Source organism: Astyanax mexicanus, chromosome 12, assembly GCF_023375975.1.
Source record: "Astyanax mexicanus isolate ESR-SI-001 chromosome 12, AstMex3_surface, whole genome shotgun sequence".
Taxonomy (NCBI): Eukaryota; Metazoa; Chordata; class Actinopteri; order Characiformes; family Acestrorhamphidae; genus Astyanax; species Astyanax mexicanus.
In genome coordinates, this window is record NC_064419.1 from 28443939 (window position 1) to 28457292 (window position 13354).

A 13354-nucleotide genomic window follows, 5' to 3' on the forward strand; every position below is an offset into this window, starting at 1 on the left:
CATGCAACAAAGATTCATAATTGGACATTAGCTGCAACTGATGTATCTACCACGGCTTTGTGTTACCCAGAATTCCCTGTGTACATGTCCAATATGAAGGAAAAAAAATGCAGGCAAAAAAGGTGGAAAACGAAGCCACAGAGCAAAGTTAGGTTTATAATAAGTGAAGAAATGAAATAGAACATGATCATCACACTTCAGCTGCAAGAGGGAGGACTTTCCCTGGTGGACATGTTGGTTGCAGTGGTAAACGGTTTTACAATATACCATGCGCATATGAAAATGCACACATTATATTGTGGGTGTGGGTTTATTATTACTTGTATTGGGAAAAAAGGCAAAAGGCTAATGGCTGCTGAATGTTGGGACAAGGTTTGAGAAACTGTAGTATCTCTAAAGCTTAAATTTATTTATTTTTTCTAAGGATGACTGAAAAAACCATAGCCCCAACAAGCTAATAGGGTCTGAGAGCTTGCTAAAAGCTATAAACCATATAAACCGTAGAAAAAAATGTTGCTTTTTTAATGTAATGCCTTTCAACTTCTATTTGCTGAACCATTTTCAGGATATTTTATAAGCGACTGTATTCGAATAACCACAGCTATGCCTGCTCTGGTCTTCAGAGTATAAACTGTCTTACAGCGTAAGAGTGTTTATCTAGATTGTTTTTTTGACATCTGACGTGGAAAATCTGTCCCGAGAGCTGACGTTTCAGACGCTTGCCAAAGGCTTTCTAGCTAAACCGTTTTTGGGGATGTCAAATTGAAGGGGCTCCTGAGAGATACATTCCCAGCTGGACCGAGTTAGCTTAGCATATAGCTCACCTAAGCATGCGGATAAAGACGGAGAGAGGGAGCCGAGGGAGGATATTACAGCAATATTGGGGTCGAGGGCAAGGAAGAGCCGCAGGGAAGGCCTTTGCAAAATCCAGTGCTGATAGAGATAAATTGTGCTGTGGTAGGATGGCAGGCGCTAACGTTTTATATTCCCCCCGTCTCTCTCAGCACATATCATGGAAATCCAGTTGTGAATCCAGGCCAAACCGATGGAACTATGTCTCAAAGGTGATGTAAACAAGTGTAGACAGTGATAAACTGCCAACTGCGCTTACTTTGGGCAATATTAATAGCGTAATTAATAATTGTGTGATTAATCGTGATCAGAGCCTTTCAATACGCCGTCGCTGTGATCTGCGATCGCAAAGAAACGGCTGCAATTTGTCATGCTGAACACTCGCTGTGTGTCACCAAAGCAAATGGATTTATCTGAGACTGGCTGACACACACACACTAAAAAAAAAAAAAAAAAAAAAAAGCCTGTGATTTATCACAGTGCTAATTTGATAATCAGTGATGTAATGGAGCAGGATTATAATCACAAGGAAGTCTTTCATTATTAGCACCAGAAGAAGAGATCAGAAATGGGAATGACATAAAACAATAGGTTACAGTTTAAAAGCTATAGTTTAAGTTTACAAAAAAAAGACATGAACATGAAGTTGTGGGATAACAGAACAGAGTATAAACTGAGGTAAGTAGAGTGGCACTATCTTGCAAGTAAGACTGAACACTAGCCAATGTGCTCATGGCAAGCCGGCGCAATTATTATTATTTTTTTTGCATTTCCGAAGTTGTGCAGACATTTAACATTCCTCGATCCACAGTGTCACGTGTGTACAAAGTGTCAAAATGTTCAAATTCGTTACTCAGGTAGAAGTATAGAAGTATCAACTCAAGCTTTTTACTCAAGTAAAAGTGTAAAAGTACTGGTATCAAAACTACTTAAAATATAAAAGTACCGTAAATGTAATCAGAAAAAAAGTCATTAAGTCTGCCTATTTCAGCATTGGTTGTTTTAACCAATTGGGTGTCAGAATGGTAAATGTTTATACTTCTCATCCAACCACAATCAGGTTCACTCTATCAGAATGGAGAGATTTACCTGGATAAGTTTTTTTTTAAATAATGAGAAACCAGAAGGAAAACAAGCTGAAATAAAAAGGACTGATGAGGCTATTTTTAAAATGTAAAGAGTAGAAAGTACAGATAATTGAAAATGTGAAAATGGAAAGAGTAAAAGTAAAAAAAAAAGTCTTCTGAAAAATAATTACTCCAGTAAAGTATAGATAACCAACATTTCTACTTAAGTAAGATAAAGTATCTTACTTAATGCAATATAAAAGGCATTACCATCCCTAGTGGACATTGCAGGGGATGAATGAATTATTTTATAAGTTATTTTCATTCAATACAAGACCAAGTGTCCCATTTTAGCGGTCTGTAGGCAAGCAGTCATCCGTACTGTGAGGCATGAGCTAATTCTCTTAATTATTCATGGGTGCGTTTTGGGTGTAACAGGAAATAAACCAATCAGCATTTTTACTTGTCATTACTTTTAAGAGGCAGGTGTGCTCTGTCTGGTGCGTTGGTATCTTAACAGCTTAGCGCTTTGCGCATGTCAGCAGAGGAAACTGACCTGCACGTTCACGCTGTGAAGGCATGCAATGTAATTTATATTAAATTTATATTGAAATCTGTTTATTTTTGATGTAAAAGCTGGATTTGTGTGCTGCAGCGCATCTGTGTGTGTGCGTGTGTAAGGTGCAGGGGTGTACACGTGCACGGCTCCCCTGCGTAGCTAAGATAGGAATGGACAGGTGACTATTGACTGTTGTCGGGATTTAAATCGATCAGTGGCGCGCCTGTGTTTTCTGCTACAAAGAAAGAAACCCGCCAACAATTTACCTAAACACACGGCATATCCAGACCACCACACCCATCAGTGTAGAGCTATTCTTAAACTCTGTTGCTATTTTAATGTCGATAGCTAAAGGCGAGAAAATAATCTGTTGATGGGGTGTAAGGTAGCAAAGAGCATCGAGACGCACCCTGCACAGGGTGTACAATAGGGCCCTAAAAGAGAACCATGCAGATACACTGTGTAAATATGACTGAAATGAGCATAAAAAAATGCTGTGACATTTTTTTATGACATACAGCTCTGGAGTGCACTTCAGTTTATGAATCAGTTTCTCTGATTTTGCTATTTATAGGTATTTGATTGAGTAAAATAAACATTAACTGCTTTTGGATCATTTTATCCCACTCCTGGTGTTTCTCCTGGAGGTTTTCAATTTGGAGGAAGAAATACTTAAGAAATACTTACAAGTTCATCATAAAGTTTAGGTGAAGCTGAGCTAAAAACATGTTATTCATTCTTCTGCATATAAAATGCTTCAGAAAAAAAAGATCTTTGTTTTTTACAGAAACAAAAGTTGCTTATCCAGATGGATTTAACACAAATTTCACATTTAGGAAGTTGAATCATTTTAATACTAATTTATGTAACAGCCTCTGTAGATACACGCATGAAAACTACAGGATATGAGCACTGGCCAACAATTCCCACATCAGTGCTTCCCTAGTGTGCACACTACACGAGTGATTTCACACACGCAACACAATCTGAAAACCTGCGGGAATCTGTGACTCGGTGCGTCACGTATCAAAATCCCAGTCAAATCAACACGAAGTTCGGCTGAAAACATGACAAACTGAAACTCGAGGAATCTGATGTAGTAGATCCTGCAGAGTAAATTACGAGGAGAAGAAAATTCATTTAATCTTTAAAACAAGGACGTTTCTGCACAACGTGAGGGACTGTCTCTGGAACAGCGGAATACTGACTGAGGCTTCAAACTCAACAGCAAATGTGATCACCATTCTCTGTCCATTTTCACACACCTTTCATGGATGTTCATATTGTAGATCACATATTTATATGCAAATAATGTACACGTTTTTAGATGTGAAGGTCCAAATAAAGGACCTTCCAAATATTGTCATTTAGAGCATTTATTTGCAGAAAATGAGAAATGGTTGAAATAACAAAGATGCAGAGCTTTCATAAAGCTCATAAAAGTTTTATAAATTTTCTAAATTAATATTTGGTGGAATAACCCTGGTTTTTAAATCACAGTTTTCATGCATCTTGGCATGTTCTACTCCACCAGTCTTACACACTGCTTTTGGATAACTTTATGACACTCCTGGTGCAAAAAATTCAATCAGTTCAGCTTGGTTTGATGGCTTGTGATCATCCATCTTCCTCTTGATTATATTCCAGATGTTTTTAATTTGGTAAAATTAAATGGTCTCTTTTTTTTTCCCCCATAGTGTGAAAATAAAATCAGAACTACAGTCACTCTCTGCTGTATTTCTAAGAGCTATGGTAGAAGGTTTTAAGACATTTTAAGACAAATTTTAAATATGTGAAGGATCTGCAGATGTCCTGATTTTAAATCTTGACTCAAGATTATGGATTTAAGTATGGATTTAAAATAAGCAGATTTTAATTAAAGTGATTTCCTCAAGATAACATCACATTCTGAGTGTTCTAGAAATGATGCAGGATTAGACAGATTTTTTCCTTGACAAAAATCCTTGTTATGCTATAAATTGTTAATATCCCATTATAATATAAAACATCTGTCTGATGTTTTCTGCGCTAGAAATGCGCACTCTTTCCGCTTTTAGACTCTTTGGCCCGTTTTTCTGCGCTAGAAATGCGCACTCTTTCCGCTTTTAGACTCTTTGGCCCGTTTTTCTGCGCTAGAAATGCGCACTCTCTCCGCTTTTAGACTCTTTGGCTCGTTTTTCTGCGCTAGAAATGCGCACTCTCTCCGCTTTTAGACTCTTTGGCTCGTTTTTCTGCGCTAGAAATGCGCACTCTCTCCGCTTTTAGACTCTTTGGCCCGTTTTTCTGCGCTAGAAATGCGCACTCTCTCCGCCTTTAGACTCTTTGGCCCGTTTTTCTGCGCTAGAAATGTGCACCCTCTTCGCTTTTAGACTCTTTGGCCCGTTTCTGACACCTAGCGTTTGAATCTCACATTATAAAAACCTGCTTAACAGCGGCCCAACATTCATTCTATTTCTTAAATACCTCGTGGGCCGCTCCAAAAAAGGAAACGGGCTGCAAATGGCCCGCGGGCCGTAGTTTGGACACCCCTGGTTAATCGCCTTTTGTAAAATACTTCCTTTTAAATTTCTTTTTTCTGATTGCTATATAAAGTTGTGTATTGTTAGTTTTACTATTTTTTACAAATTATTACTTTATCGTCCATGAGAACTTTCAGCCTTCGGGGCTGTCATCACAAAGTTGTGAGGTTTTGACACGCCTCTATCAATCATGGTTTGAGAAGATTTCCAGGAGGCAAAGCAGTGTGTACTTACAGCAGGCGGTTTGGCCTGATGGAGTTGGGGTAGAGTTAGGGTCTCTCTGGAGACTTCTTGGCTTGCCAGGCTCATGATTCAGCGAAGGCTGGATTTTATTCCAGTATCCTCGGCCTTGGGCTTTAAAGTGCGAGATGAACTCTGAGAAGAAAGGAAAGAGAACTTACTGAAACTTTTTCCGTCAAAACAAACACAGAAACTCTTGCTTCTAGCATCCTCCAGTCCAAGAAAGCCGAGGGTATTTCAGTGTGTTACATATGCGCTCATATTTTTATTCTCCCTGTCTCCTTATATTACTTACAATTACTGCCAGAACAGGCCTCAGATATCTCGTTTTCATAAAACTAGAATTATCCACAGACTCAAAGTAAAAACAATATCTAAGACAGGGAGATTAAACATGCAGTACCGCACCTGTTCGTGTTGGGGAAGCAGGTCCCGGCTATGCTTCACTACAGGCAGCTTAAATATTAATACTGCTGACTCCTGGAAGGATCTAGAAAAAACAACAGTGGCATTAATAGTAAAATCCTAAGAATGTGAAAGAAATCCATCACTCTCCCTCCCTCGCGTCGCTCCTGTGAGTGCTGGTGGAATTTTCTATTACCTCCAACATCAATCACACACGTAGGCCTTGTGACTTTACAGCTACAATCCCCGCCGCTCAACTCTACCTCCAGTAATCTCATTTTAATCCTTTGTTCCTCTGCTTGACTTCGCTCTTATTAACCAAACTGAGGGTTAACAAGGGAGTAAGTCACAGTGCACTCTGTTTCTGGCAATTTGTCACTTCCTATTGTTTTTCAGTTGCAACACTGAGGAGACAAAAGTCAAAACATTATGACCACCGATAAAGAGGAATAAAGAAGTGAACACAAATACACTGCAAAAACTAAATCAATAATAATAATTAGCAAGTGAAATGTTCTAATTTTAAGGCACTAAATCTTATTCTCTTCTCTTTCTCTGATAAGACTTTTTGTCTTACTGTTGTAAATGTAGGTTAGATTATTTTGCTTATTTTGGGAATAATTATCTTCATCAGTCTTACTTAGAAGATTCACCTTATTTTAAGTTCAATAAAATAATTCCCCATTTTGTTCAATAAACAAATAAATGAAAATGTTGTGGTTCATTTAATTTTTTTTTTAAGTTTTTTTGGTCACTTCTTCAAATGCACTTCCTCAAAAAGAAAGAAACCTTTTAAAGGTCATCCTGTACTTCACCATAAATAAATCAGAAGAAATAGCCACTTTCAGCCATTTAAGATGCATGTTACTGTGCTAGCTAGCTAAGGCTAGCCATATGAATATTACCCAGTTAGCTGATCTAGCCAGATGAACATTAATAGAGAGACAGAAAGCTAGCTAAGCCCGGTTCTTCGGCAATGAGTTAACCCTGAACTGGCTATTTTCTCGGTTTAGCGTCAAAACAAGTAAGGTGTACACTTTCATGTGTAGCTGGACTGTATTTGGCATTTAAGGTTGTGTTAACATTAATATTAAGTCTTATTTGAGATTATAGATTAACAAGGACAAAAAAATATATGTTTTTTAAGACACTGGTTCGAAATAAAAGTTGAAGAAGAATGCTGTGCCCACATTATTTGCCTGGACAGAGGACTGCAGTTTGACAAACTACAAGGTATTTTTCTACAGTCACTAAGTTAGTTAGTGACTAACTAGTTAGCAAGATAGCTAACACACAAGTTTTCAATACAGCTAACAAATATAATAACCTAGCTACCTTTCATGTCATGCACAAAACCCCTCAATCCAGTTTCTGTAGCCTTTTAGTAAAACATCACTTATTTTTTGCCCTTTTTCCGACTGCTTTTACTGTTAATTAAGGGAGAAGTGTGAGATTTTCTGCCGGCTCCCTCGCTGCCTTGGAATTTCCAGTTTAGGAGCATACCCCCCTAGCTTCGTTTTCTTTTTATCATAGGCACAGAGTAAATAAGGTGCATTTTCTGTTAAGGTCTGACTCTAGACCAGGTCTTAACAACCAGGAATGTGTCATGGTCAGCATTACCACTCATGGCAAACAGCACAGTTGGAGGTAATGATTGTGACCGGTGATGTCTGCCTAGAACTGTCCAAGTGACTCTGGCACATATCCCACAGTTCAGAGCACCATTCTTTAGCTTCCACTAGGCATGGTAAAAGTAATAAGGCACAATTAAAGTCCTATAAACAATGTACAACAAAGTACCTGGCATTAGTGGTGCAGGAAAAATCGATTCGAGCTTGAATCGCGATTCTAACATTGAACGATTCAGAATCTCATTTTTGATTATTTTTTTTTGGGTGAAGCTACTGTCGCGCTACAGTTAAACAAAGCTCTGCGCAACAGTAGGTGAGCTCTGCGCGACAGTATGCTGCAAAATATATATATATATATATAATACAGTAAGGAACCTAAGTTTATTGTTTTAAATAAATGTTCTATTTGTTTAAATTGTCCTTTCATCTGTTTATCTTCTCACATAATTTAAACAAAATTTATAGGCCATTTGAATTGAAAAATCGTTCAAGAATCAAAAATCGTGTCTGAATCGAATCGTGCAGGAAAAATCGATTCGAGCTTGAATCGTGATTCTAACACTGAACGATTCAGAATCTCATTTTCCAAAAAGATTTTTTTTTTGGGTGAAGCTACTGTCACGCTACAGTTAAACAAAGCTCCGCGCGACAGTATGTTGCAAAAAAATATATATAATACAGTAAGGAACCTAAGTTTATTGTTTTAAATGAATGTTCTATTTGTTTAAATTGTCCTTTCATCTTTTTATCTTCTCACATAATTCAACCAAAATGTACAGGCCATTTGAATAGAAAAATCGTTCCAGATTTGAAAATCGTTTCTGAATCGAATCGTGACCCCAAAAATCGGAATCCACTCAAATCGCCAGACACTGAGAGATTTGAACCCCTACCTGGCATGTCAGTGTATTTATGAATGTATTAGCTGATGTTTTTACTGCCTATTTTCTGTTTGAGTAATCTAGCTGCAGTCTTGCTGGTTGCCCTGCATGGTTTTCATCTTTACATGGATGCATACATAAACTAATTCTCCTTAGATGTAAGAGTGACAGACTTTTGTCTTCCTGTCACTTCTAGTGTGTGTTTGGCATAAGTGAATTAAATACCCTCACACATTAATTCCGATACTCTGGAGTCTCCACACACAAGAATTTATAATCACTTACATACAAGAGTCTTGAGCAGAGAAGTGAAAGAGTGTCACCATACAAAGCAGCGCAGTGTTTCTCTAATTATAGTGCCTCCCCACTCACGCTCTTATTTGAACCTCCTGAAAGGCTTGTTAATTAGCTAATGAGTTGAATCAGGTGTGTTTGAGCAGACACAGGCTGTGTTTGAAATGACTATTACACACTATTACACAAACTCAAAAACAGTAAGCAGTTTTAACACAATAGAGGGCTCCCTCCCCTGCACATTTATCCTGGATTCAAAATTCTCAAATCAGATCTATTAAAATGACTGTTCACACTGTTATTTGGAAGCGATCTGTCATATCTATATGTGTTGCTGTGGTAGAGTGGTAGGTGTCAGTAGTACCTAAACTTTGGTGCTACTTCTGGACCCCCAAACTTCCTTCACTTTGTTTGTTGTAGAACACTGGAAAAGAAGAAAACAGATTAACTTTATTGATACTAAAGTAAAATCACAAACAAACAATGTGACCAACATATGCTGTATATTTGATTTAATGTTCCAATAATGCAAAAAAATGGCAAGCAACAGCAGCTAAACAGAGTCAGGATGTCTCCTGATTTTTGGCAGAGTATAGTCCAGATGTGTCAAACCCTATTTGCAAAGGGCTGGCGTGACTCCAGGTTCTCATTCTAAACAACATGCAGCACAACAAATTCCACTTGTTTAATCAGTTGGTCAGCATTTAAACAACTCATGTGTTCCTGCTTGGCTGGAATGAGATAAGCAGCAGAAAAGGTTCGACACCCTTGGTTTAGTCCTGCCGTTAGCCAGTACAAGCTTTTAAATGAAATCATCATTTAAAAAATGCTTTTTATATTTTCTCAGGTTATCTTGTCTGATATTAAAGTTTGTTTAATAATCTGAAAAAAGTAAGTATGCCAAAAATGCAAAAACTGTAGGGGGTGGGGGGAAAATATTTTTTCACACCACTGTATATATAGCAGGGTTCCAGACTCCCAACGTTTTTGGGACGGAGAAAGGGAGTGCAGTTTTTGAGTAGTTTTTTTCTATTGCATACCTTTTGGTTGCACCCTTTACCACAGAGTCAATCACTGCAAATTTGAAATAAACTGATTGATCACATCAGTGTGTACTGCCTTTGCTAAACACAGAAAGTAAATTTATATGTTATTACATATGTTGGATTTAATTTACTGTAAATACTCAATGTTTAAGTATTCAAAGAAATTTCTCAAAAGCTCTATTGCACAACTACAGTATTAAAATCAGCCAGAATTCTCTTTTTTCCAGTGAACAAATACATTCAGTTCAGTGTGCATTAAAATGATCCTTTAAGCTACAGTATTCATATATTTAAGAGACTCTCTTTTTTTAAGTGAATAATTGTCGTTTGCTGTTGTTTTTCTACTTTACTCGGATAAAAACACCCATACAGTGAGGAACAGCAGCAGGAACTCCTCAGATAAAGTGCTGTTCTCATTTCTCTCCAGGCAGGACAGCACCGGTGATGAACCCAACACTATTTTACTGTTTTGTTATTTCCTACGTTTAAGAATAATTTCACTGAGTGAACATAAAAATAACTGTGTCAATGTCATCAATGCCCTTCACCACAGTAACAAATATACACGACAGCTTACAGAAAACTTTGGGACGGTTCTGGAAAAAGTAATCTGGAGCCCTGATATGGTATACTAGGGCTTACAAAAACTGACTAAAAAATTCAATATGGTAATCAACATATGTTGTTCATGTTGTTGGAATAAAGCAATTTATGTTGTGTTTATTAAATGTAATTTAATAGTGAACACAAATGTTTACTTGCAGAGAAGGTGCAATATCATAATAAAGTATTTTTTTACATCTTATATTTAATGTTTTCAAAAATAAATAAAACATCAATGTAAAACATTTTATACCAAGTAATTCTGGAGCATTTATATTAGTCTATTCATCATACCTTTTTGTTTAAAAAGTCTGCTACATTCACAATATGTGAAAAATGGACAGGCTTATCTATAGAATGATACAACCAGCAGTTCCATCTTCCTCCAGGACCAGAACTGCTTTAAAATTCCAAAAACGAAAGACACTTTAATATTTTCTTTCTGACACCACAAAAACGTTTAAGGACAAGTTTCTGTCGAATGTCACTCAAACCAGCAATCTGACTTGAACAAAGCATTTTGACATTTGTGATATAGGAACAGATCTAACAAAGCAATAAAATCTGAGGTTAGCGACAAGTTAAATGTCATGTTCTTTAAGGTTCAAAGTGTTGATGCACAGGCGATTCTGATCCAGGCTTATATCAAAACAATGCTTACCAGAAGAAAAGTCCCCAGGCTATGAACTGAATTTCAATTACTTACTGTGAGCAGTTTAAATCTATGAATTAAAAAAGGGAGTCAGCTAACATTAATAGCATTAAAAAAATCTCAGTAGAAATCTAAACTAGCCTTAGGCATAACTGAGTCTGACCAGCCGCTATTAAGCATGTTCAGCGCTTTGCTAACTAACGTATTCAGGCTCCTGTCCAAATCTGTCGTTTTACTGAATTACATGACAGACTAGCTTCATGTCAGAGCACTGAAACTGACCTAAAGGTTATTTACTTAGCATTGCATTGTACCAAAAAAATGATTTTAAGGAAACTCTAAAAGGATTGCTGGAAGTCTATATCTACAGTAGTGTTTAAAAGTCAGATACTCCACATCATACAGTATTTTTCATTTACAGTCAAAAAGCAACCTCAAAAAAAATAAAAATAAAATATTTTGAGGTGCCTCAAATCAATAATTGAGTAAAGCTATAAAATAACTGATTTTAATTTCATAAAAAAACAATGCCTGGTCACTGTAATAACCCAAAATAATGCCCAAATAATAATAATAACACACTGCTGACTGCTGTAGAAATGACCAGTAAGTTACCCATGCTTGAACTGAATCATTTATTTGTTAATTAGTCAGTTAGCTTGCTAGCATAGCTAAATTATTAGCTACCATATTTTTCAGACTATAAAGCAACATGTTAGGTAGCAAAATCATAAACCACATGTTGAACTTAGCCAGGCTAACAGGCTAACATCTAAGTGACCATATTTAAATACTAAAGGCTGAGGGGTTCAGTAAAAACAGCAAAACTGCTTATTGATAAAAGCATGTTTTCTTGAATTTATCATTTTATACTTAACATATTTACAGTCATGTGCCCACAATATGAAAAAGTGAGCTGAATAAGCTGCTCACTGGATTTATCTGATTCAGTTTTAAATTTGGCAACAATATTCAGAAATAGGTCTGGGATTTTATGAGTTAAATCAATCATACACACACAGTAGTGTCCAACATCTGTCTGTGGACATGCTTACATGGGGTTCAGCTGCAAAAAATACTGCGTAATGCGTTGTTATTAACTGATATCGCTAGCAAAGCTAACCTGGGGCAATGCTAACAACGATAGCTGTTAAACTGGAGCACAGCAAACTCGGAGTGAGGTAATTTCCCAGCTCTGACCTCTGAAATCTGAGGTAAATAGAACACAGCTTTAAATTCAAGCCAACGTTCTCCTGAGAAACCCAGGCTTGTCCACAAAACAGACACTGTGGCACATTCCATTATCATGAGATTATATTTTATCCCAAACTATCAGTTTCTACTCCCTGACTGGACTTGGCTTGTAACTCTGGTTAGGTAGGAGAGTAAACACTCATAACTGTTTAAAACGGCGTAATCCATTGCATATTGGTGTTATAACCTAATGTCCTGTAATTGTACTCTATCACCTTAGTTCACACGTTTCTCCTGCTTTCAGTGATGGTGCTGTATCTATCAGCTTCACAACAAACACTTGTCCTTTAGCAGTCTAAGCACTCCTGTAAGGGGAGCCCAGGAGCAAGAAATGGTAATAGTCATTGGTAATACTTACTTACATTCACACCAGCAGACGACAACCTGCTCACATCGCTTCTAGGTGTCTCTTGTGGGTGTGTGCGTTGCTGCGTGCGGTGTTCCCTGTGTGGGCGTGTATTGGCGTGGCTGGTTAGCACAGAGGTTAATCTAGCAAGCTACCTATCCAGCCATCAGCTGCGTTCATTTATGCTTTATTTCCCTCCAAATGATCCCTGTATTTGTGCAAAAATGCATCATATAAAATACAAAAAGTATAATCCGTGGTTATAATCCTCTTTGTCTTGTTCAGAACCGCATTGCTGGGGATATATGAACAAAGTATGTTAGAATTAAAAGTTTCACAGAGTAGAGGAGAGCTGGGACCCTGTGACTTATCTGAAGAACCGCGTCATAGTTAATTTGCATAAAGGTAAAGAATTATATCAAATCCGTTTCTGTGTAACTTGCCAGCGTGTCTTGGCTACCTGGCTATAAATCACATAACGTTACTCCCATAGGAAACGAATGTTCACCTGTCGCCTGCCAGTGTGTTTGCTAATTAAACAGACACTTGTGTTATCTTAAATTGTCATCTTTCCGTAATTTAGAAAACATCAAGCTATTTAAACATGTCCAGTTGTGACATGATGATTAATCGGGACGATTATTGCCATTTTTTTTAGATAAACAGCATCAGCTGAAATCTGCGTGCACGTGGCCGATTATTTAATTAATGCCTCGGGCTCCGCTCCATGCAGCCCTGTGTGTTGGTCTGCAGTAGAGCCGTTAGAGCTCCCCCTATTGTCCATTCCGCAGTCATACTGACACACCGCAGAGGAGCGGAGGAACCGAGGAGCTGAAGGAACATACCCCAGAACTCTCACTAGGCTGAAGTTGGTTTGATATTCGCAACTCCAGATTCGTTTTCCTCGGCTGAAGTTGGTTTGATATGCGCAGCTAACGTTACCGGTTCACTAAAACACAGTAAGATAAAGAAAGCGTTCACACAAACGCGCTGTTGCTCAGATTA

At 37.6% G+C, this 13354-nt stretch overlaps 1 protein-coding gene across 4 annotated transcripts in view; it reads right to left on the reverse strand.

Annotated features, from left to right (window-relative positions):
* Nucleotides 1–13063, reverse strand: part of gpat2 (glycerol-3-phosphate acyltransferase 2, mitochondrial) — a 95370-nt gene extending 82307 nt beyond the window's left edge. For 2 of the 4 annotated variants that reach the window (XM_049485657.1, XM_049485654.1), the window contains exons 1-4: nucleotides 12362–13061; nucleotides 8813–8872; nucleotides 5646–5727; nucleotides 5232–5372 (exon numbers count right to left, since the gene is read on the reverse strand). In XM_049485657.1, coding sequence (XP_049341614.1) covers nucleotides 5232–5306 — 75 coding nt within the window. In that variant the 5' untranslated portion in view covers nucleotides 5307–5372; nucleotides 5646–5727; nucleotides 8813–8872; nucleotides 12362–13061. Of the gene's footprint in view, nucleotides 1–5231; nucleotides 5373–5645; nucleotides 5728–8812; nucleotides 8873–12361 lie in introns of all 4 variants that reach the window. The other 2 variants (XM_049485656.1, XM_049485655.1) reach the window with 2 other exon arrangements.
* Nucleotides 13064–13354: the final 291 nt, after the last annotated feature.